This window comes from Nerophis ophidion, linkage group LG12, assembly GCF_033978795.1.
Source record: "Nerophis ophidion isolate RoL-2023_Sa linkage group LG12, RoL_Noph_v1.0, whole genome shotgun sequence".
Lineage (NCBI taxonomy): Eukaryota > Metazoa > Chordata > Actinopteri > Syngnathiformes > Syngnathidae > Nerophis > Nerophis ophidion.
Window position 1 is genome coordinate 32,898,958 of NC_084622.1, and position 26,514 is coordinate 32,925,471.

The following is a 26,514-nucleotide window of genomic DNA, read 5'->3' on the forward strand; positions in this document are numbered from 1 at the left end:
CTGCGGAAATTGGAAGTCTACAGGAATGCAAGTTTGGGTTTGAGGAGGAAGTGTAAAGATATTACCAACATCTGGTAGGAAGTCCAAACAAGTAGGAGTTGAGGATATGAGTCAACTGTTTTTGTGTAAAAGGTATTTAAAGACAGAAGATAGCAGAAGAGTAATCCGGCCCACTCTTTCTCCTGGAGCTGCAGCTCCACTCCGAGGCTCGCTGAAACCAATAAAGCTTTTTGTTCAACGATTCCTCGCTGACGCCTTCTTGGCTCATCACTCATCAGTCACTCTGTCCTAGGGGACTAGCATGACCAACCAATATACAACAAAAGAAACCACGGTGTGGTGAAAACCTTGCTATTAAATACCCTGGATGTTTTTAATCATGCGTATAGTAACATTTTAATTTTATTTAGCCCTTTGAGATGCAGCATCTCGTTTTCAAGGGGGTCTCGGTTATTTTCGATCATAAAACCGATTACTCATTGCATCCCTACCGTCCTTTCACATGCACAACTAATACAAACATCTGGACATAAATGGTAAAAGGGTTATACTTGTAAAGCGCTTTTCTACCTTTTTTAAGGAACTCAAAGCCCTTTGACACTATATCCCCATTCACCCATTTACACACACATTCACACACTGACGGTGGGAGCTGCCATGCAAGGCGCTAACCAGGACCCATCAGGAGCAAGGGTGAAGTGTCTTGCTCAAGGACACAACGGACGTGACATAATGTAAAGACTCCATTCACACACACAACTGATGAACTGATAAAACTAAAATGTAGCTGTTTGGCCACAATACCCAGAAATATGTTTGGAGAAGAAAAGGTGAGGCTGTCACGCCAAATTTCTTCCCCCCTACAAAAACCTTCCCCCTGGATGACATTTGGCGTGACAGCCCCTCTAATGCCTGAAGGACCCCAATGAGGGCGTGATAATACCAAGTTATATGACTCTTAAGGGTTACAGCTGCAAAATTAGCGAAGCAAAAATAGCTTGAAAGGTTAGCATGCTGGAATGCTAATATTTTTTCCTCACCATTATTTTTCAACAATGACAATCAGCTAATTATAATGCTTTTAAAACAGGCAGCTGCGTGGGCTGCTTTAAGGTCCTTCTACCCTCATTGGGGTCCTTCGGGTATTAGAGGGGCTGTCACGCCAAATGTCTTCCGGGGGGGTGGTTTTTGTAGGGGGGAAAGAAATTTGGCGTGACAAGGCCTTTAATCACAGGAACACCATTCTATCGTCAAGCATGGTGGTGGTAGTATTATGCTCTCGGCCTGTTTTGCTGACAATGGAACCGGAGGATTACCTCCAAATTCTTCAGGACAACCTAAAATCATCAGCCCGGAGGTTGGATCTTGGGCGCAGTCGGGTGCTCCCACAGGACAATGACCCCAAACACACATCAAAAGTTGGGTCTTGGGCGCAGTCGGGTGCTCCCACAGGACAATGACCCCAAACACACGTCAAAAGTTGGGTCTTGGGCGCAGTCGAGTGCTCCCACAGGACAATGACCCCAAACACACGTCAAAAGTTGGGTCTTGGGCGCAGTCGGGTGCTCCCACAGGACAATGACCCCAAACACACGTCAAAAGTGGTAAAGGATTGGCCAAAAATCAGACTAGAATTAAGGTTTTAGAATGGCCTTCCCAAAATTTTGACTGAGACGTGTGGACGATACTGAAGAAACAAGCCCATGTCAGAAAACCAACAAATTTATTTCTATCTTTCTTTTCTTTTCTTTCTTTCTTTAATTTATTTTGAACATGAACACACTTACAGAATAACACAATTTCATATCATTCACTTTACATCATGTCCAAAAAGGAGTAGGAAGAAGCAAAGCTTATTTAATCCTACCCTCCATTCCACAAACTGATATGCTAAAGTTTCTGAGTGTTGTACGTGCATACAAATGTTTTAAAATTAGATTTTCCTCTAAGGTTATATTTCTCCTCCTTAGTTGAGAAGAATTGTTGTACATTCTTTGGTAGCAGGTTATAGTTTTCTTTGTACATCATTTTAGCTGTTTGCAATTTTACCAAATCATCGAACTTTAATATTTTTGACTCAATAAATCAAGGGTTTGTATGTTCTCTATATCCAACATTATGTAGCAGTCTAATTGATCTTTTTTGTAACACACTTAACAAATGTAGCGCACATTTGTAGTTATTTCCCCTTATTTCTACACAATAACTCAGATATGGTAACACTAGCGAGCAGTAGAGAATATGAAGTGATTTTTGGCCCAGGACGTATTTTGCTTTATTAAATTTAGCTGAAGTGCACCAATTTTGTCAAGAGGAGTGGTCAAAAATTCAACCAGCAGCTTGCCAGAAGCTTGTGGATAGCTACCAAAAGCGCCCTATTGCTGTATGTATACTATTAACTTTGCTGTACGTGTACTTTTGACCCAGCATTTTCAGTAGACCCTTAAAGGCCTACTGAAACCCACTACTACCCACCACGCAGTCTGATAGTTTATATATCAAGGATGAAATATTAACATTGCAACACATATTGCAACACATAAAAAGGCTAATACGACCTTTTTATTTTACACAACTGAAATCCTAAATTTCCCGGGAGGTTTTTCTTGAAAACGTCGCGTAATGATGACGTATACGCTTGATGTCACGGGCTGTTAGGGAATATGAGCGCTGCGCGCACACACAGCTAAAATTTGTCTGCTTTAGCGGCATAATTACACAGTAATTTGGAGATCTGTGTTGCTGAATCTTTTGCAATTTGTTCAATTAATATTGGAGAAGTCAAAGTAGAAAGATGGAGTTGGAAAGCTTTAGCCTTTGGCCACACAAACACACGGTGATTCCTTGTTTAAAATTCACAGAGGTGAAACTTTACTATGGATCACAGCGAACATGGATCCCAACCGGATGTCAACCAGCAGGTTTCGGTGAGAAAATTGTGGTAAAAAGTCGCTTCTTACCGGAGATCAGCTGAGCTTGTGCTGCCCATAAAGCTGCCGTGGACTTCCCTGAGACACTGCACGTCAACACACCCGTGGACACACACCTCCGACTATCAAGTACTGTTACACTCACTAAATCACTAGCAACACAATAGAACGATAAGGGATTTCCCAGAATTATCCTAGTAAATGTGTCTAAAAACATCTGTATCTGTCCCAATGATATCGCGTTTTTTTTTTTTACTTTTTTTTTTTTCTAGTCCGTCGCTATCAATATCCTCAAACACGAATCTTTCATCCTCGATCAAATTAATGGGGAAATTGTCGTTTTCTCGGTCCGAATAGCTGTTTTTGTTGGAGGCTCCCATTAAAAACAATGTGAAGATGTGAGGAGCCATCAACATGTGACGTCATCGTCTGCGACTTCCGGTAAAGGCAGGGCTTTTCTGTTAGCGACCAAAAGTTGTGAACTTTATCGTGGATGTTCTCTACTAAATCCTTTCATCAAAAATATGGCAATATCGCGAAATTATCAAGTATGACACATAGAATGGACCTGCTATCCCCGTTTAAATAAGAAAATCTAATTTCAGTAGGAATTTAATAATTCATAAAAGAACCAAACTTCATGAATGTTTTTTGTGACTAGCAAGTAAGTATGTGCTCCAATCCCTCTATCACAAAAAATAAAGAGTTGTAGAAAGTATTGGAAACTCAAGACAGCCCTGACATTATGTTGTGTATGTAAACTTTTGATTGCTACTGTACATAATGCAAACAAGGAGGTCTCAGCTTTGGGGATCTTGAATCTGCAATTGCCACAAAAGCCTCCCCTGCATTACCTCACAACTGAAGTAGCAGCCACAGGTGTCTCCATCATCCAGCTACACACCTGCACACGTGGGACTAACAACCTCACACAGCCCCACAGCGTAGAGGAAACGGCGTTGCTAATTAGATCACAACATAATCCAAGAAAAATGTATAATTGTTACTGAGCCCTGCCTTGCATGGTGTAATTAATCTGCAAGTGAGGGAATTTGTTTTTATCTGATTACCTCCTTGTATTCTGCCTCACTCCTTTTATGACTTTGAGCCTGTTTTAGTGCGTGCACACACACACTGGAATAGATGATTAACTTAGACTCCTGTAGCAGACAGAAGCTGTCTTGTTACGGCACAGTTTGCTTTCAACCTTAGTGCGTGTTCATGTCATTGCACGTGAGACGCAGGGTAAAACGCTGATGTCAACACGTCTGCAGTCCGTCTGAGAGGCATCGGGAGCCCAAAGAAAACGAGACGCCGTCTGTGGTTTCATCAGCGCCTCCTTGCATTATCAAGCCGCTTCCACGTTTTTGCCTGGCAACAGAGGAAAGATACCAGCTCTGCCAGTGGCCTGTCCGCGGGCGTGGAAAAAGTGCGAACAATTTTGACAAAAGTCAACAAAATGATGATGATGGCAAACATTGCAACATTGCATTGTCATTGGAGGTCACATTGTGTTTTAAATGTAGCCTTGGGTGTAAAAAAAAAAATAATAATAAAAGACCCCACGTTGACTGGATTTCTTTGTTTCTCTCCTTTCTCCTCAGTCCGGGAGAAGAGTGTGAAGAAGCCCAGCAGTGAATAATCAGGGCAGCGCAGAGAACAGATTGCAGTCATACAGAGAGGAGTGAAATTAGTAACGGCTGCTTTAATGCTGAAAACATGTGCAGGATGCTGATGCACGGCACCTCCCTAAGGTGGGAGGACAGGAAGGCTCCGGGACTGATTCCAGACAGAATTATCTTAGATGTATGTGTATATATATACATATATATATATATATATATATATATTAGGGTTGTGGGAAAAAATCGATTCGAATACGAATCGCGATTCTCACGTTGTGCGATTAAAAATCGATTCTCTTTTTTTTTTTAAATCGATTTAAAAAAAAAACATACATATATATACAGTATATATATATATTGTTGTTTTTTTTTTCATCAATCCAACAAACCAGTACACAGCAATACCATAACAATGCAATCCAATTCCAAAACCAAACCTGACCCAGTAACACTCAGAACTGCAATAAACAGAGCAATGGACAGGAGGCACAAACACGACACAGAACAAACCAAAAGTAGTGAAACAAAAATGAACATTATCAACAACAGTATCAATATTAGTTATAATTTCAGCATAGCAGTGATTAAAAATCCCTCATTGACATTATCATTAAACATGTATAAAAATAAAAAAAAAGAACAATAGTGTCACAGTGGCTTACACTTGCATCACATCTCATAAGCTTGACAACACACTGTGTCCAATGTTTTCACAATTGTAAAATAAGTCGTATTTTTGGTTCGTTTAATAGTTAAAACAAATTTACATTATTGCAATCAGTTGTTAAAACATTGTCCTTTACAATTATAAAAGCTTTTTAAAAAAAAATCTACTACTCTGCTGGCATGTCAGCAGACTGGGGTAGATCCTGCTGAAATCCTATGTATTGAATGAATACAGAATCGTTTTGAATCGGAAAAATATCGTTTTTGAATCGAGAATCGCTTTGAATCGAAAAAAATCGATACATTATCGAATCGCGACCCCAAGAATTGAATCGAATTGTGGGACACCCAAACATTCGCGGCCCTAATATATGTATACAAACCCTGTTTCCATATGAGTTGGGAAATTGTGTTGGATGTAAATATAACGGAATACAATGATTTGCAAATCCTTTTCAACCCATATTCAGTTGAATGCACTACAAAGACAAGATATTTGATGTTCAAAATCATCCGTCCATCCATTTCTACCGCTTATTCCCTTTTGGGGTCACGGGGGCCTCTGGCGCCTATCTCAGCTACAATTGGGCGGAAGGCGGGTTACACCCTGGACAAGTCGCCACCTTATCGCAGGGTGTTCAAAATCATCAACTTTATTTTTTTTTGTAAATAATAATTAACTTAGAATTTCATGGCTGCAACACGTGCCAAAGTAGTTGGGAAAGGGCATGTTCACCACTGTGTTACATCACCTTTTCTTTTAACAACTCTCAATAAACGTTTGGGAACTGAGGAAACTAATTGTTGAAGCTTTGAAAGTGGAATTCTTTCCCATTCTTGTTTTATGTAGAGCTTCAGTCGTTCAATAGTCCGGGGTCTCCGCTGTTGTATTTTACGCTTCATAATGCGCTACACATTTTCGATGGGAGACAGGTCTGGACTGCAGGCAGGCCAGGAAAGTACCCGCACTCTTTTACTACGAAGCCACGCTGTTGTAACACGTGGCTTGGCATTGTCTTGCTGAAATAAGCAGGGGCGTCCATGATAACATTGCTTGGATGACAACATATGTTGCCAAAACTTGTATGGACATTTCAGCATTAATGGTGCCTTCACAGATGTGTAAGTTACCCATGCCTTGGGCACTAATACACCCCCATACCATCACAGATGCTGGCTTTTGAACTTAGCGCCTATAGAAATCTGAATGTGAAGTGAATTATATTTTATATAGCGCTTTTACTCTACTGACTCAAAGCTCTTTACATAGTGAAACCCAATATCTAAGTTACATTGAAACCAGTGTGGGTAGCACTGGGAGCAGGTGGGTAAAGTGTCTTGCCCAAGGACACAACAGCAGAGACTAGGATGGCGGAAGCGGGGCTCAAACCTGCAACCCTCAAGTTGCTGTCACAGCCGCTCTACCAACCGAGCTATACCGCCCCATGGTTATTTTCCTCTTTGTTCTGGAGGACACCACGTCCTCTGTTTCCAAATATAATTAAAAATTTGGACTCGTCAGACCACAGAACACTTTTCCACTTTGCATCAGTCCATCTTAGATGAACTCGGGCCCAGCGACACCGGCGGCGTTTCAGGGTGTTGTTGATAAATGGGTTTGGCTTTGCATAGCAGAGTTTTAACTTGCACTTACAGATGTAGCGACCAACTGTAGTTACTGAAAGTGGTTTTATGAAATGTTCCTGAGACCATGTGGTGATATCCTTCATATAAGGTGAAGTGTATATTTATATAGCGTTTTTTCTCCAGTGACTCAAAGCGCTTTACATAGTGAAACCCGATATCTAATTTTTACATTTAAACCAGTGTGGGTGGCACTGGGAGCAGGTGGGTATAGTGTTTTGCCCAAGGACACAGCGGCAGTGACTAGGATGGCGGAAGCGGGGGTCGAACCTGCAACCCACAAATTGCTGGCACGGCCGCTCACCAATCGAGCTATACCGAAAATTTGTGTATTTATAATACCGTATAATCCTGCTTACTGTCTCTCTTTGTATTTACTGCTTTGCTTGGTCAAAACAATTGCTGTGAACAGTTAATTCAAACAATAAAATTATTAGTGTGCGCACTACTGTACAACCCATTGTATGACCACAATATCATCTAATAACTGTTTTTACAGCGGCACTGTTTTTTTTTCCTCTTTTATGCAATAAATGTATCATTGGAAAATGAAAAAAAATATAATCCAATACAATCATATCTTTACCCTCTTCCACAATTGAAAGGCAGTGTTCATTTAATGACAGACAAATATTTGTTTTCAGCTGTCCTTTTGTGCTTCGCCTTCATTTCATTTTAGGAGTACAGTAATCCACTTCCAGTTGCCGTGAGGTCAGTTGGAATGTTTTTTCCGTCTGGAGCCTTTCAAGTGTATTCTTATGCAGAGTGACAAGCAGGGTTTTCTGTACCATTTTTTTTTTTCACTTTGTGCAATTTGACTCTCATTTTAGGCCACATTGAAAAAATAAAAAATTACATTTTTAAGCAAAATAATCAAAAGGGATGCTGTGCCTTAATTTGGGGACGGCATGGCGCAGTGGAAGAGTGGCTGTGCGCAACCCAAGGGTCCATGGTTCAATTCCCACCTTGTACCAACTTCGTCACGTCCGTTGTGTCCTGAGCAAGACACTTCACCCTTGCTCCTGATGGGTGCTGGTTATCGCCTTGCATGGCAGCTCCCTCCATCAGTGTGTGAATGTGTGTGTGAAAGGGTAAATGTGGAAGTAGTGTCAAAGCGCTTTGAGTACCTTGAAGGTAGAAAAGCGCTATACAGGTACAACCCATTTTATTTAATTTTTTTTACTAATACATTTTTCATTAGTGAGATTCCTTTTTAAACACAAAATAAAATAATATACCAGTGTATGCACTTAGAGGTAACATGTTTATTACCACATTTAACAAAAAGAAGTCCGTCTTTCTCAACAAACATTTATAGACATACACTTTAATGTGGACGTTTTACTCCTTTTCTCTTATTAATGTGCTATTTTTTTTAAGTAAACTCCGTTGAGTGTTGTGTGCAGAATCCAATCTAATCCAATCCACTTTACTTGAATAGCATATTTAAACAACAGAAATGTTTCCAAAGTGCTGCACAACAATATTAAAAACAATATTCAAATAGTATCCTTAGCTCCACCAAATGACTGAATAAAAAACAAAAAATAAATAAATATAAAACCAATATAAAAACAATATATAAATAAATATGATTAAAAATGATATTAAAGGGTAAAACCAATTAAAACAATAAATATAAATCAAAATTTTAAAAACACAGAGGACCACACAACTCACGTAGTGTTAAAAGCCAAAGAATAAAAGTGGGTCTTAAAGGGGAACATTATCACAATTTCAGGAGGGTTAAAACCAATAAAAATCAGTTCCCAGTGGCTTATTTTATTTTTCAAAGTTTTTTTCAAAATTTTACCCATCCCGGAATATCCCTGAAAAAAATATTTAAAGTGCCTGATTTTCGCTATCTGTGAATCCACAGTCCATTTTCCTGTGACGTCATCCAGTGATGCCAATACGGATAGCACAGCAAGATATAGCGACATTAGCTCGGATTCAGACTCGGATTTCAGCGGCTTAATCGATTCAACAGATTACGCATGTATTGAAACGGATGGTTGGAGTATGGAGGCAGATAGCGAAAACAAAATTGTAGAAGAAACTGAAGCTATTGAGCGAATAGCTATTGACGCCATGTTTGCCTTAGCATCGCCGGTAAAATGTGCAGACCAACGATCGAAAGTTTCGCATCTTGTGACACTGGATCAACTTAAATCCGTCGATTGGTAAGTGTTTGCTTGGCATTAAATGTGGGTGGAGGGAAACGCTGGATGAAAATATAGTTTCAAATGTACATACAGCTAGCCTAAATAGCATGTTAGCATCGATTAGCTGGCGGTCATGCCGCGACCAAATATGTCTGATTAGCACATAAGTCAACAACATCAACAAAACTCACCTTTGTGATTTAGTTGACTTTATCGTTGGAAATGCATCTGCAGGTTATCCATACATCTCTGTGCCATGTCTGCCTTAGCACCGCCGGTAAAATGGATATCCACACAATCTTGCCATCTCTGTAGTAGCATAGCTTTCGTCGGTAAAGTGTGCGGCACAAACGACTGACCATTTCGTTGGCTTTCCCCACACCCTTGTATTTTGAACAAATTTCATCCAATTGCTTGCCACTTTCGCATCTTTGGGCTAGTGGTGCAACTTGAATCCCTCCCTGTTAGTGCGGTTACACCCTCAGACAACACACCGACGAGGCATGATGTCTCCAAGGTTCCAGAAAATAGTCGAAAAAACTGAAAATAACACAGCTGAGAGCCAGTGTTTGTAATGTGTTTGGGAAAATGGCGGCTTTATTACTTAGATGACGTCACGTTCTGACGTCATCGCTCTGAGAGCGATAAAAAAAGGCGTTTAATTCACAAAAAATTAACCCATTTAGAGTTCGGAAATCGGTTAAAAAATATATGGTCTTTTTTCTGCAACATTAAGGTATGTATTGACGCTTACATAGGTCTGGTGATAATGTTCCCCTTTAAAACGAGACTTAAAACACTGTGGGAGCAGTTGGAACATGGAGGGGCAGAGTGTTCCAGAGCTTAGGGCCGACCACAGAGAAGGCCCTGTCTCCCCTGGTTTTAAGTCTGGTCTTGAGCACCCAGGCTGAAGGTGGCTCTCGGACCTCAGAGCACGCTCAGGAGTGTAAATTTGGATGAGGTCTGAGATATAATGAGGAGCCAGTCCATGCAAAGCTTTAAAAGCAAACAGCAATGTTTTAAAATCAATTCTAAAATGAACAGGGAGCCAGTGCAAAGTCTCAAGGATTGAGGTTATTTGCTCACGTTTCCTGGCCCAGTTAAAAGTTGTGCTGCCGCGTTCTGGACTAACTGCAACCGGGAGAGAGCTTTTTGGCTTAAGCCAGCATAAAGTGCATTGTAGTTGTCCAGGAGCCTTGAAATAAAAGCATGCACGACTTGTTCAAAAATGATAAAGATAAAAACGGTTTTACCTTTGCTAACAGACGAAGATGATAAAAACACGATTTTAAAATGCCATTGACTTGCTTGTCAAGAAGAACACTTATTGTTACTTAATACTTAATGTTTGTCAACTGCTCTATCTTGTTTTGTTTTTTTGTAATTAAATTTACCATCAAGCCTGCAGCATGTCACTACTGCATCAACCGCACCATCTACAAATGCGCGAGTGAAACATTAGTAAAAAAAAAAAAAAAAAACGCTCAAAAGACGTTGCAGTGCTGCTGATGAGATATTTAGGTCATTTTTTAAAAAATCAGGTTGAAGGTGTCAGGACGTGGACTATGGTGGGGTTTGTTTTCCCGGAATGCAAAGGAAGGTGACGGGACATGGCGTGAAGGTAAAGACATATTTTAATTTATCTATAAAAAAAAAAAAAAAAAGTGCAAACTAAAGGCGCGCACAAGGCGGAGAACAAACTTGGCTAAAAACAAAGACTACCACCAGAGGTGGTTAGAGTAGCCAGATATTGTACTCAAGTAAGAGTACTGTTACTTTAGAGATTTATTACTCAAGTAAAAATAAGGAGTAGTCACTCAAATATGTAAAAAGTATGTTGTGAAAAAACGACTCAAGTACTGAGTAACTGATGAGTAACCTGTTCATTTAATGATGACGGCAAAAAGTAATGCACAAAAACATAAAAATAGCAATGAACAAATTTAGAGCCAGGAATGTCTCATAAGCAACTAAAACAATAATATATATTAAATAATTTATATGTGGTTTTACACTGTATTGAAAAAAAATTAGAAAATGTATTTTACCTTTGCAACCTCATTATACTATTGGCTAATTTTATATTCATAAATGTAAGTTTATCAATACCCGACCTGTTTTTTGTGCCTTTAAAAAAGATTTAGAACTCTACATTAAAACACTCTACCTCTAACAAACAAAACGCTGTGAAAACGATGATGCTGTGTTCCAAATTTAAGTTATTTACTGAGATTAAGTGAGCCTATGGCTTTGCACTTGGTTTACTTTATATATATATTTTTTTTTTGCATTTTATTTTAGTTACTCTTAATTTACAACCCCAAGGCGCTGTTTTGTACAGTTTTTATATTGTTTTGTACTGTTTTTTTACTTACTTTGATTATGCTTTTTCAACTGTTTGTAAAGGAGGAAATTTATAAATAAAGGTTTATAAAAAAAAACTGTGCAGTTAATCATGTGACCGCTTGGCTCTTTTTGATTGGTAAAACGGAGTCAAGCGTCACCAGTGACTGCATTTGATTGGTGAAACGCAGGCATGTGATACAAACCCCGTTTCCATATGAGTTGGGAAATTGTGTTGGATGTAAATATAAACAGAATACAATGATTTGCAAATCCTTTTCAACCCATATTCAATTGAATGCACTACAAAGAAAAGATATTTGATGTTCAAACTCATAAACATTTTTTTTTTTTTGCAAGTAATAATTAACTTAGAATTTCATGGCTGCAACACGTGCCAAAGTAGTTGGGAAAGGGCATGTTCACCACTGTGTTACATCACCTTTTCTTTGAACAACACTCAATAAACGTTTGGGAACTGAGGAAACTAATTGTTGTAGCTTTGAAAGTGGAATTGTTTCCCATTCTTGTTCTATGTACAGTTTAAGTTGTTCAACAGTCTTGTTGTCGTATTTTACGCTTCATAATGCGCCACACATTTTCGATGGGAGACAGGTTTGGACTGCAGGCGGGCCAAGAAAGTACCCGCACTCTTTTACTACGAAGCCACGCTGATGAAACACGTGGCTTGCCATTGTTTTGCTGAAATAAGCAGTAGCGTCCATGATAATGTTGCTTGGATGACAACATATGTATTTCCAAAACATGTATGGACCATTTAACATTAATGGTGCCTTCACAGATGTGTAAGTTACCCATGCCTTGGGCACTAATGGACCTCCATAACATCACAGATGCTGGCTTTTGAACTTTGCGCCTATGACAATCCGGATGGTTATTTTCCTCTTTGGTGCGGAGAACACCACGTCCACAATTTCCAAATATAATTTGAAATGTGGACTCGTCCGACCACAGAACACTTTTTCACTTTGCATCAGTCCCTCTTAGCTGAGCTCGGGCCCAGGGAAGCCGGCGGCGTTTCCAGGTGTTGTTGATAAATGGCTTTCGCTTTGCATAGTAGAGTTTTAACTTGCACTTAAAGATGTAGCGACCAACTGTAGTTACTGACAGTGGTTTTATATAGTGTTCCTGAGCCCAAGCGGTGATATCCTTTACACACTGATGTCAGTTCTTGATGCAGTACCGCCTGAGGGATCAAAGGTCCGTAATATCGTGGTGACCCTCACCCCATCCTTGTTTGTGAATTACTTAACATTTCATGGAAGCTGCTTTTATACCCAATCATAGCACCCAACTGTTCCCAATTAGTCTGCACACCTGTGGGATGTTCCAAATAGGTGTTTGATGAGCATTCTTTAACTTTATCAGCATTTATTGCCATCTTTCCCAACTTCTTTGTCACGTGTTGCTGGCATCAAATTCTAAAGTTAATGATTATTTGCAACAACAAAAAAACGTTTATCAGTTTGAACATCAAATATGTTGTCTTTGTAGCATATTCAACTAAATATGGGTTGAAAATGATTTGCAAATCATTGTATTCCGTTTATATTTACTTCTAACACAATTCCCCAGCTCATATGGAAACGGGGTTTGTAGATCCTACTTTGAAGGTCTGTCTGACGAACCAAACAAACAAAGCGTGCATTAACAGATCGATAAAAATTAGCGAGTAGCGAGCTGAATGTAGATAAATGGAGCGGAGTAAAAGTAGCGTTTCTTCTCCATAAATATACTCAAGTAAATTTAGAATAATCCACACTCCACAGTAGGGTTGTATGGTACACAGCCCCCACCTAGCTGGGTTCGTTGTCCCCAACAGCCCATGCGTTCATCACAAAGTCCCGTAGGTGCTCGGGTAACCAGCGTCGTTGACGCCCCTCTGATGGCGACTGGCTGCTACCACTGTTTGCAGGTAGGTCGGAAGGGGGGGGGTTTTTGTTGGGGACAACGAACCCAGGTAGGTGAGGGCTGTGTAGCGTCCCGGAAGAGTTGGTGTTGCAAAGGGTTCTGGGTATTGGTTCTGTTGTGTTTATGTTGTGTTTATGTTGAGTTGCGGTGCTAATGTTCTGCCGAAATGCGTTTGTTGTTCTTGTTTGGTGTGTGTTCACAGTGGGGTGCATGTTTGTGACAGTGTTGATGTTGTTTATGCGGCCACCATCGATGTGACCTGTATGACTGTTGACTAAGTATGCATTGCTTTCACTTTTGTGGGTGTGTTCAAAATTAACATGATCACAAAGCTGGAAATGCTTGTACAGCATGTCAACATTTCTTGAAATCTATGAGTAAAGACATTTAATGAAACCCTTCCAACGCTACAATATTGTATATATAATATATTATATTATTGATTTCATTCATTGTGAGCAAACTATGGTGCTAAATATCCTCCAGGGATCAACAAAGTAAATTCTATTCTTATCTATGTACAGTAGATGGCAATACTGTCCTGTTTAAGAGGGTCACAACATTGCTGAGTCGTTCTCATGGAGCTGGAGGGGGCGTGGCCTCCAGCTCCGCCTGAATTTTGGGAGAAAATTTGTCCCGGGAGGTTTTCGGGAGAGGCGCTGAATTTCAGGAGTGTCCCGGAAAATCCGGGAGGGTTGGCAAGTATGGATTAATCCCAATTACCTGCATTGTTAGCCGCCTCTAAATCACAGTTTTTCACTATTTAGAATGCAAATAAAATAGACAGAAATGTGTTATTGTCTTACATACAGATTGTTAATGATAGGTAAAATTCTCTTTTACAATGATGATGAATTATTTTGCATTAAAGCATTAATTTTCACATCCCAAGACAAACTAATATGATAGTGAATGTTTTATAAGCCCTTTTAGCGTTTCTGATTATGCCTCCCAAATATGGACGTTAAATAATCCAGCACACAGACAAGAACGCATTGTATAACAAATACAAGCAATGGCAGATAAAACCAACGAATGAATCCTGAGCTCATTCAAGACAAGCAGGAACAACAACCCCTTCACACTAAAACACCTTGCATCAAACCTCACAAATTATGCAACGCACTTACAAAGTTGATGAGGCAAAACTATCTCTCTGGTCACAAAATGCTTAAAAGACATCATAAAAGTGAACAACGGGAGCGGTGATCAATTTCAAACCGTTGATTAACCAACCACAGAATGAATCATTGCAACAAAACGAGTAATAATTGAAAACAGATACAGTATAAGGAGACAATATTTGGCTGGGTAACACGGCCACCGGAACGTTCTTCCATGAAGGAAGCAGAATGTACTCATGTTATTACAATCACTGACTGACACATACCAACTTGAGTGATACAACTACAGACTGCAGATATGTTCCCATGGTAACACGGACCAGAGAATCCCAGCTATAGATGGTGCATGAAGAGCTCTATAAAGCATAGTTTACCTTATAAGAAAGGGAGATGGAGAGTTGTAAGGGAACCAGATAAGGAGGTCAAGTCGCCTTTCCGCCACACAATAGAAAACTTGAGCTCAGCATTCGCCTCCTAAAGAGGATGTGTGAGAAAGTGGGCAGTTTTCTCCAATTTCACTTGCCAAGTGTGTGTTTTGTTCAGATGTTTGGCAAGCGTCTCCATTTTCCATATCTCACTACCATTCATTCTTAAATCTATTTATAACATCTTGCCATTGTGAGGGAAGTAGCAACAGGCTTCATGGCTTTTGTGTGATGCCTGCTTGGTATGTTGCACTTGAAGAGTCAGAAAATTTGATGAAAAGCCATGTTGTGGAGTAGGCTCCAGCACCCCCGCGACTAAGAGAGGGACAAGCAGTAGAAAATGGATGGATGGATGGATGAAAAATTATATAGTTTCTTAGTCTTGTTTGGCTAATGTACATTCCAATTATCATCTAAGGCAGGGGTCCCCAAATCTTTTGACCCAGGGGCCGCATTGGGTTAAAATAATTTAGCCAGGGGCCGGGCCATATATACATATATCCATCCATTTTTCTACCGCTTATTCCCTTTGGGTTCGCGGGGGGCGCTGGTGCCTATATCAGCGGAAGGCGGTGTACACCCTGGACAAGTCGCCACCTCACCGCAGCCATATATATTTTTATTTATTTATATACATACAGTATATATATAAGCATTTATATATATACATATATACATACTTACACATATTTATATACATATACACATGTATATATATACATATATATATATATATATATATCCACACACATACATACATACATACATACATACATACATACATATATATATATATATATATATATATATATATATATATATATATATATAATCCAACACTGCGGTGCGATCGATGGGAGAATTAATTTTTAGACAATATGATTTGCCTGAGCGGCTGGGAGACCCCGGGAGTAACAAATTGTAGGAAATGAATTGATGGATGGGCTGGAACGGCTATATTTGAAAAAATTAGGGGGGAAAAAGCGTTTAAACATTTTTTTTTAAACTCAGGACTACCCACGGGCCGGATTTTGGAGACCCCTGGAATAGATGAAAAAAAAAACTTTTTTTTTTTAAACTCAGGAGTACCTGCGGGCCGGATTTTGGACGCTGGCGTGCCGCTGGGTACCCTGACTTAAGGCCACACGAATAACATAAATAATTTCTGACAAGAGTTCAAAACATATAAATTATCCTCTCATCAAAACAGCAGAAAATATGACGGATTAAAAGACTATTCAGTTAGCGCAAGGAAATTGTATTCACTGTAAAAGACATGACATTAAAAATAAGTAAATATATTTCAGTCAAAACAACTGTTGTCATGATCTCACTTGACATTTTTGACTTTGTTTTTCTTCTCTGGGTCCTGGCTCCCTCACCTGACTCTGACCGGCAATCAAGACACACCTGACACAAGTTTTATGGATCATTTCTCATTGTGCTTCCATTTTGCATTGTGTTCCCTGTGATTTTTGCTTTGATTTCTGTCATGCTGCATAGCTTTCTTTTTACTTCCTGTGCACATCCCTGCTGCACTATTTATATTTGTTAATAAATACATTTTGTCTGCCGCCTCTGCATCCTCGTGTCCTGCCTATGGAGGTTAAATTGTGTCTTTATTATGAAACCTTTTTTTTTACACTAAATGGAAGGAAGGATGAAATTTTTCGTGTTTGAATTCAATCAATTTATGCTGACAATTTCGTTAAAAGAAAACAATCAGTGTAACAAAAATTTCTGTGTATACAAATTCAGTGTTTGAAAATTTTGTTGTATAAAATTCAGTGTAAAAAAATTAAGTGCTGAAAAATTCAGTGCAGAAAAATGTGCACCTTTAAAATGCAATACCCACTGCCAGTAAATTAATACAAGCAATCGATCCTGTCTCAAGTTAGAAGTCACATGTCACGGGTCTTACAAAGCGGCAAGTTACGCAGCACTTCATGCTGCCAGGTCATGTAATCTGCTGTACCTGCTTGGAGTCTTTTTTATGAACACTTTAAAAATAGTGGAGGTTGCTGTGAACAAATCCCAAGATTCCGCAAAAAAAGGATAAAATCTGATCAAACAATGGTACAAACATTCACATAATAATGACTGATACTAAAACATCAAAACAGACCATCTCAAAAACGGAATGAAATTGTATTTTTTACTGAATAAGACACTTAAAGTTTACATAAAAATACAGAACGTGGGATTTATAGTATTAACTATAACCAATAAAACTCTGAATATTGAGAATATACGAATGTTGCGCCTCAACTTGATCGACATCTGTTATAATTGAACAAGCACAACAAAGACACAACAAACACGGTGAAATACAAATGCTAAGGTTGAAAAACATCCAAATATTCTATAACATTTCACTGTTCTGCATGAACTTTGCTGTAGGAATCTGGCCCTGTCTGACACCTTCTCAGTGGCTTAGTGGTTAGAGTGTCCGCCCTGAGATCGGTAGGTCGTGAGTTCAAACCCCGGCCGAGCTATACAAAAGACTATAAAAATGGGACCTGTTACTTCCCTGCTTGGCACTCAGTATTAAGGGTTAATTCACAAAAATCATTCCTGGGTGTAGCACCGCTGCTGCCCACTGCTCCCCTCACCTCCCAGGGGGTGATCAAGGTTGATGGGTCAAATGCAGAGAATAACTTCGCCACATCTAGTATTTGTGTGACAATCATCGATACTTTAACTTTAACTTTTAACACTCGAGTCTCAGGCTTGTTGCTGTATAAACAAGCCCCGCCCACTCTATCCCATGCCTCGTCTGCATGGAGCAGAGCGTGCTATGGTTACCGTAGTAACCCGTATGTCAATCAAAAGTGCAGATTAAAACCATTGGAATCATTTCTATAGTTTGGAAACATCAACCGGGCCGCGGTAAAATGTTTATTATATTGTATTGGCCCTGCGATGAGGTGGCGACTTGTCCAGGGTGTACGACGCCTTCCGCCCGAATGTAGCTGAGATAGGCGCCAGCGCCCCCCACGACCCCAAAAGGGAATAAGCGGTAGAAAATGGATGGATGGATTACACCTAGGTAGCCAAGTTCACTGCCTTTTTTATGTTTTGCAAGACCGCTGTCAGTGACTTCAAACTTGACACTTCATTGGCTGGTTCTGAGACAGGACTGATTGCTTCAGTCTTAATTTAGCGGAAGTGGGTCTTGCTGTGGGCAGCACAGTGGGGGAGGGGTTAGTGTGTCTGCCTCACAATACGAAGGTCCTGAGTAGTCCTGGGTTTAATTCCGGGCTCTGAATCTTTCTGTGTGGAGTTTGCATGTTCTCCCCGTGACTGCATGGGTTCCCTCCGGGTACTCCGGCTTCCTTTCACCTCCAAAGACATGCACCTGGGGATAGGTTGATTGGCAACATTAAATTGGCCCTAGCGTGTGAATGTGAGTGTGAATGTTGTCTGTCTATCTGCGTTGGCCCTGCGATGAGAGAGCGACTTGTCCCGGGTGTATTCGCCTTCCGCCCGATTGTAGCTGAGATAGGCAAGAGCGCCCCCTACGACCCCAAAGGGAATAAGCAGTAGAAAATGGATGGATGGGTCTTGCTGTTTGAAGCAGCACATTTTTCATGCGGAATAATTCAGTGCTGAATTTTTTTTTACCCTGAATTTTTAAATATTAAATTTTTCAGCACTGAATTTTTTTACACTCATTTGTTATACACTAAATTTTTAGACATTGAATTTTTCAGCATCTATCCATCCATCCATTTTCTACCGCTTGTCCCTTTTCGGGTCATGGGGGGTGCTGGAGCCGATCTCAGCTGCATTCGGGCGGAAGGCGGGGTACACCCTGGACAAGTCGCCACCTCATCACAGGGCCAACAGAGATAGACGGACAACATTCAAACTCACATTCACACACTACGGCCAATTTAGTGTTGCCAATCAACCTATCCCCAGGTGCATGTTTTTAGCGGTGGAGAGACGGGGAGAACATGCAAACTCCACACAGAAAGATCCCGAGCCCGGATTGAACCCGGACTATTCAAGACCTTCGTTTCGTGAAGCACATGCACTAACCCCTCCCCCACCGTGCTGCCCACTTAATTTTTAAACATTAAATTTTTGCGCACTGAACTTTTTTACACACAATTTTTAGCTGGATTTTTAAATATTGCATTTTTTAGCACTGAATTTTTAAATATTGAATTTTTCAGCACCACATTTTTCAGCATTGATTTATAAACATTGAACTTTTATGTGCTGAATTTTCAAACACTGACTTTTTATATACTACATTTTTATACAAAAAAAAAATTTAAACACTGAATTTTAAAACACACAAATATTTTTCATACATTCTGCCTTTACATTGATAATAATTTTGATTGACAGTGCCAGAAAAGCAATATTACTGTCACAGTTTTCAGTGATGGAGAATTACACTGCATCATACTGAGACTGGTTTCTATGAGATAACTCACTCATTGCTCATCTATAAACTTGCATTATTTTTAATGTTTTTTTTATGTATTACGCTCTTTTTGTCAAAGTAAACGTTGGCAAAAACACAAAATATGCAATAATTTCGCCCTAAAATATTTCAAAGTGGAATATTTGATGTGAAGTGATTGGTGATCAAAAACTCATAATATTTTGTCATGAATTGTCCTTTTTGTCGAAATAAACTTTGGCAATTTTAGAAACAGCTGCAACTACAACAAAACACATACTGTCAAACCAATATATCTCCGACAATCTAAAAAAAAAGGGCACTTGTGAATAAATGTGTACAATTTATGATCGGAAAAGCTGGTAATGATTTGCAATCTGAGTAAAAAATATATGTTGGCCATTTGTTTTCAATTAATAATCTTAGATCCGAAGAAATATGGAAGTGTATCTATATTTTCTCAATGTACAGTTTGTGAAGATTGCAGTTTCTACAGCTATTTTGGTCTTTTCCTCAGATTCCGTGAGGACAAGGAACTCATAAATCATTGATTTGTAGTGACTATGAAACGTCCCCTATGGGCGTGTTGGAGGTTGAGAAGCTGGAGGCTCGGTGCTCCATGAATAATAAAACTTACCCGTTGACTGCAGAGGGAGAGCGTGGTCAGCGTTGTTGTGTCTGCACGATTGTAGACGTTCAATCACACAGCTGTGTAAATACCACCCAGACACAGGCATGAGGTTTGCGTCACCCATAAATAAGTATTAGGTATGTTTGAACTGATCCGGTATGTTGGGGTTAGCATAGAATAAAGCATGCACATGAGCCACTCTGTTCCATTGTGAACTTTAAAGATGCTTAAACCAATCCAATGAAGGTCAATAAATACTTAGCCCGTGATTCCCAACCACTGTGCTGTGGCACATTATTGCAGGAGCTCATCAAAAAGGATCCATTTCACTGAATTGGTCGGGGTTTGTTTTTTATTTATTGTTTTTTACTTCAAAAAATTCAAATACAAGACTTGTTTCCAGGGATGTCCGATAATATCTGCATTTCGATATTATCAGCCGGTTAATGCTTTGAAATGTAATATCGGAACTTATTGGTCTCGGTTTCATAATTATCGGCATCATCTCAAAAAGTTAAATGTATAACTCTTCTAAACGCCGCTGTGTACACGAACATAGGGAGAGGTACAGGGCGCCAATAAACCTTAAAAAGGTACTCCCTCTGCGTGCCTGCCCAGTCACATATTATTTATGGCTTCTCACACACACAAGGGAATGCAATGCATACTTGGTCAACAGCCATACAGGTCACACTGAGGGTGGCTGAATAAACAACTTTAACACTGTTACAAATATGCGTCAAACCGTGAATCCACACCAGACAAGAATGACAAACACATTTCGGGAGAACATCCGAACCGTAACAACACATACACAGAAAAGAACAAATACCCAGAATCCCTTGCAGCACCAACTCTTCCGGGATGCTACAATATACACACACCCCCACCACAACCCCGCCCCCTCAACCCCGACCACCTCAACCTCCTCAGGCTCTCTCAGGGAGACATGTCCCAAATTCCAAGCTGCTGTTTTGAGGCATGTTAAAAAAAAAGTATTCACTTTGTGACTTCAATAATAAATATGGCAGTGCCATGTTGGCATTATTTCCATAACTTGAGTTGATTTATTTTGCAAAACCTTGTTACATTGTTTAATGCATCCAGCGGGGCATGACAACAAAATTAAGCATAATAATGTGTTAATTAAAGACTCTATATATCGGTATTGGTTGATATCGGTATCGGTAATTAAGAGTTGGACAATATCAGAATATCGGATATCAGTAAAAAAAACATTATCAGACATCTCTACTTGTTTCTATAATAAAATCCCAGTAAAAGTTTCAGGTTTTTTTTACAACATACTGAATGTGCTCCTAAAAACTCAAGTGGTCATCAATTAAAAATCCTAAATATTTAAAAGATGCTAACACATTTTGTTGCTCATAACTTGTTGAAATGTCAAGTACAATGTAAAGCAGAACAGAATTGCAAGCACAAAAGTCAAGTAATGATCGAAAATTATCCTGTGCCGTACAGAGGACAGGGATGGCTTAAGAAGCACCCTGACTGGCAACCAGGAACAGGTGTGTCCAGATTGCCACTCAGGGACAGATGAGGGAGCCAACGCTTAGACCAGAGTAGTGGTGGCAAAAAGGGAATCAATTAGGAAGTCCAGCCATCCATTTTCTACCGCTTATTCCCTTTTGGGGTGGCGGGGGGTGCTGGTGCCTATCTCAGCTACAATCGGGCTTAAGGCGGGGTACACCCTGGACGAGTCGCCACCTCATCGCAGGGCTCAATTAGGAAGTGAAACGATAGATTAAAGCACTGGACAGGAAATAATAAACACAACAAACACATAAGTATGTGAGATTATTTTAAAAAAAATGTTATCCTGTACTGTAAGTTAGATTTATTAGTCTGCATGCAAACGTGAATATTGCTTATCAAGCTTTAGCTGTTATTATTTATCACAAAGAACAAATGTGCCACCATTAAGTTAAGTACCAATGTTAGTCTTACACACACTTGGTGTGGCAAAATTACTCTCTGCATTTGACCCATCACCCTTGATCACCCCCTGGGGGATGAGGGAGCAGTGAGCAGCAACAGTGGCCGCGCCAGGGAATCATTTTTGTAATGTAACCCCCAATTCCAACCCTTAATGCTGAGTGCCAAGCAAGGAGGTAATGGGTCCCATTTTTATAGTCTTTAACATATCTGTTTTAGTACATTTAAAAAGTGGGTATCAAGACAATACCAAGTAAATATAGGAGCAGTATTGGTGATGCCATTACCGTTCATAAACAATAACAACAAAACACAAAGAAGGATTGTGTAGTTATTATACGAAAAACATTGATGTAATCACACAGCATGAATCTTATACTGATACTGTATTCCAGTGTTTTTCAACCACTGTACCGCGGCATACTAGTGTGTCGTGAGACAGTCTGGTGTGCTGTGGGAGATTTTCTAATTTCACCTATTTGGGTTAAAAATATTTTTTGCAAACCAGTATTTATAGTCTGCAAATGATGTATTGTTGTTGAGTGTCGGTGCTGTCCAGAGCTTGGCAGAGTAACCATGCGATACTCTTCCATATCAGTAGGGGGCAGCCGGTAGCTAATTGCTTTGTAGATGTCGGAAACAGTGGGAGGCAGCGTGCAGGTGAAAAGGTATCTAATGCCTAAACCGAAAAATAAACAAAAGGTGAGAAAAGGTATTGAAACTTAGGTATGGCTAGGCAGAATGCTGGACGACAGCAAAGACTTACTGTGGAGGAAAGACGGCGTCCACAAAGTACATCCGAACATGACATGACAATCAACAATGTCCCCAAAAAGAAGGATAAAAACAACTGAAATATTATTGATTGCTAAAACAAAGTAGATGCAGGAAATATGGCTCAAAGGAAGACATGAAACTGCTCCAGGATAATACCAAAAAAAGCGAAAAAGCCACCAAAATAGGAGTACAAGACAAAAACTAAAACAACACACAGGAAAACAGCAAAAAACTACAAATAAGTCAGGGTGTGATGTGACAGGTGGTGACAGTACACCTACTTTGAGACAAGAGCTATAATGATGCATGGTTGGTTATGGTTTGAAGTCACATCCAACAATTGCGACAACGACTTGTCGCAAAAAAGATTGAAAAACGCCGCTATACTGGGTATAGCAGTGTTTTTCAACCACTGTGCTGCGGCACACTAGTGTGCCGCGAGATACAGTCTGGTGTGTCGTGGGAGATTATCTAGTTTCACCTATTTGGCTTAAAAATATTTTTGCGAAACAGTATTTATAGTCTGCAAATGATGTGTTGTTGTTGAGTTTCTGTACTGTCTGGAGATCGGCAGACTTACCAGGTTATACTCTTCCATATCAGTAGGTGGCAGCCGGTAGCTAATAGCTTTGTAGTTGTCGGAAACAGCGGGAGACATCGTGCAGGTAAAAAAGGGTCTAATGCTTAAACCAAAAATAAATAAAAGGTGAGTGCCCCTAAGAAAAGGCATTGAAGCTTAGGGAAGGCTATGCAGAACACTAAAACTGAACTGGCTATAAAGTTGACAAAAACAGAATGCTGGACGACAGCAAAGACTTACTGTGGAGCAAAGACGGCGTCCACAATGTACATCCGAACATGACAATCAACAACGTCACCACAAAGAAGGATAAAAACAACAGAAAAATGTTTGACTGCTAAAACAAAGTAGATGCGGGAAATATCGCTCAAAGGAAGACATGAAACTACTACAGGAAAATACCGAAAAGCCACCAAAATAAGAGCGCAAGACAAGAACTAAAACACTACACACAGGAAAACAGCAAAAAAGTCCAAATAAGTCAGGGTTTGATGCGACAGGTGGTGACAGTACACCTACTTTGAGACAAGAGCTACATTGATGCATGCTTGGTTATGGTTTAAAGTCATATCCAAAAATTGCGACAACAACTTTTTACTGTCAACTGAGTTTTGTTTTTTAAGGATTTCTGCTGGTGGTGTGCCTCCAAAATTTTTCAACGCAAAAAAATGTGCCTTGTCTCAAAAAAGATTGAAAAACACCGCTATACTGGGTATAGCAGTGTTTTTCAACTAGTGTGCCGTGAGATACAGTCTGGTGTGCCGTGGGAGATTATCTAGTTTCACCTATTTGGCTTAAAAATATTTTTTGCGAACCAGTATTTATAGTCTGCAAATGATGTGTTGTTGTTGAGTTTCTGTACTGTCTGGAGATCGGCAAACTTACCACATTATACTCTTCCATATCAGTAGGTGGCAGCCGGTAGCTAATAGCTTTGTAGATGTCGGAAACAGCGAGAGGCAGTGTGCAGGTAAAAAGGTGTCTAATGCTTAAACCAAAACTAAACAAAAGGTGAGTGCCCCTAAGAAAAGGCATTGAAGCTTAGGGAAGGCTATGCAGAACACTAAAACTGAACTGGCTACAAAGTAAACAAAAACAGAATGCTGGACGACAGCAAAGACTTACTGTGGGGCAAAGACGGCGTCCACAATGTACAGACAAGAGCTACATTGATGCATGCTTGGTTATGGTTTGAAGTCATATCCAAAAATTGCGACAACAACTTTTTGCTGTCAACCGAGTTTTGTTTTTTAAGGATTTCTGCTGGTGGTGTGCCGCCGCATTTTTTCAAAGCAAAAAATGTGCCTTGGCTCAAAAAAGGTTGAAAAACACTGGGGTATAGCGTCAATCTCCCCGTGCTTATTATTTAAATGTTAGCAGCCTGCTTAAACATTTTAGTGCTTATATTTACCAGAAAAGTGCAAACTCGAGTAAATAGTGGATCATTCTTGTTTGAGAATATAGATTCCAAAAAAAAAAAGCAAGTGCAGCTGGGAAGTGCACAAAGAGCGAATAAGCGTATGACGCAAATGAATCCACGGGACGGTGTCGGCATGAGAAGCATCCTGATTGACAAGCAGGGGCAGGTGCCGGAGTCAGCGCTCAGACCGGAGGAATGGAGGAAAACAGGATGTGGAACAAAAGGGAAATTATACAAAAAAACTTATATCGGTTTTGTGCAGATCATGACAACCAAGTAATAAACAAGCTCCAGTCCAAAGGGGCCCCGATAAACTATACCTATACCGTTACCCGAAAGTTCACCAAAAGTGCTTATCTGGGATATAACTTACATCCAAGAGAGAACAAGTCATCCAATTACTCTTCATCCGTGACATTGACAACAACACATTGTGGGGTTTTTTTAGACATAAATATATATATATATATGTTTTTTAAACATGAAGTATGAACACAAGCAAACACTCACCATCAGCAACCGAGCAGCACTGGATCAGCATCAGCACCGCACCGACGCTGAAGAAGCACCGGCCCAGCATAGTCTTCCCCTTCCTCGGCAAGCCGCCGGCCAGTCCCCGTGCATGCAGGCTCGGTGCCGCCGCACAACCGCTGGGAGGGAGCGCATGTTTGGGAGCCATCGGTCAACCAGTTAATCCTGGATGGACAACATCTAACGGCGGCGCGGAGATGAAAGACATCCGATCAAAGTCGAGCTGATGCCGGCGGACACGAGCGAGGCTCTGCTCTCCATGGACCCTCCGACGGAGGAAGGTTTGATTCTCTGCCGGGAAACAAAGAGCCAATTTTTATGTCTCCGTTCCCGCGTCACACGGTCTGATGTTCCTGCTGTGACCGCAGCGATGCTCGCCAACGCGTCAATCGCTGGAATGACAACGGAAGTACTTTAAGATACCTTCAAAATAAGAGCACCCGGAAATTCATACACACATACAATGCTTAAAGGCCTACTGAAATGAGATGTTCTTATTTAAACGGGGATAACAGGTCCATTCTATGTGTCAAACTTGATCATTTCGCGATATTGCCATATTTTTCCTGAAAGGATTTAGTAGAGAACATCCACGATAAAGTTCGCAACTTTCGGTGTTAAGAGAAATGCCCTGCCTCTACCGGAAGTTGCAAACGATGACGTCACACGTGTGGGGGCTCCTCACATTTTCACATTAGTTTTAATGGGAGCCTCCAACAAAACGTGCTATTCGGACCGAGAAAACGACAATTTCCCCATGAACTTGAGCGAGGATGAAAGATTCGTGTTTGAGGATATCGATAGCGACATACTAGAAAAAAAAATGCTTAAAAAAAAAAATAAGTTAAAAAAAAAACGCGATTGTGTTTTTAGACACATTTACTAGGATAATTTTGGGAAATCCCTTATCTTTCTATTGTGTTGCTAGTGTTTCAGTGAGTTAAATAGTACCTGATAGTCGGAAGGGTGTCTCCACGGGTGTCTTGACGTGCAGTGTCTCAGGGGAGTCGAGGGCAGCTATGGACGGCACAAGCTCAGCTTTTCTCCGGTAAGAACTGACTTTTTAACCACAATTTTCTCACCGAAACCTGCTGGTTGACATTCCATGTTGGCTTGACCGCGCTCTGATCCATAGGAAAGTTTCACCTCCAGGAATTTTAAACAAGGAATCACCGTGTGTTTGCGTGGCTAAAGGCTAAAGCTTCCCAACTCCATCTTTCTACTGTGACTTCTCCAATATTAATTGAACAAATTGCAAAATATTCAGCAACACAGATCTCCAAAATACTGTGTAATTATGCCGTTAAAGCAGATGACTTTTAGCTGTGTGTGTGTGCAGCGCTCATAT

The 26,514-nt window shown here is 40.1% G+C and overlaps 1 protein-coding gene across 2 annotated transcripts in view; it reads right to left on the minus strand.

Moving 5' to 3' along the window:
- kiaa1549la (KIAA1549-like a) overlaps window positions 1-25,549 on the minus strand; it is a 299,333-nt gene extending 273,784 nt beyond the window's left edge. For both annotated transcript variants that reach the window (XM_061917395.1, XM_061917394.1), the window contains exon 1: window positions 25,146-25,549. In XM_061917395.1, the coding sequence (XP_061773379.1) occupies window positions 25,146-25,314 (169 nt within the window). In that variant the 5' untranslated portion in view covers window positions 25,315-25,549. The remainder of the gene's footprint in view (window positions 1-25,145) is intronic.
- Between the last annotated feature and the right edge of the window lie 965 nt (window positions 25,550-26,514).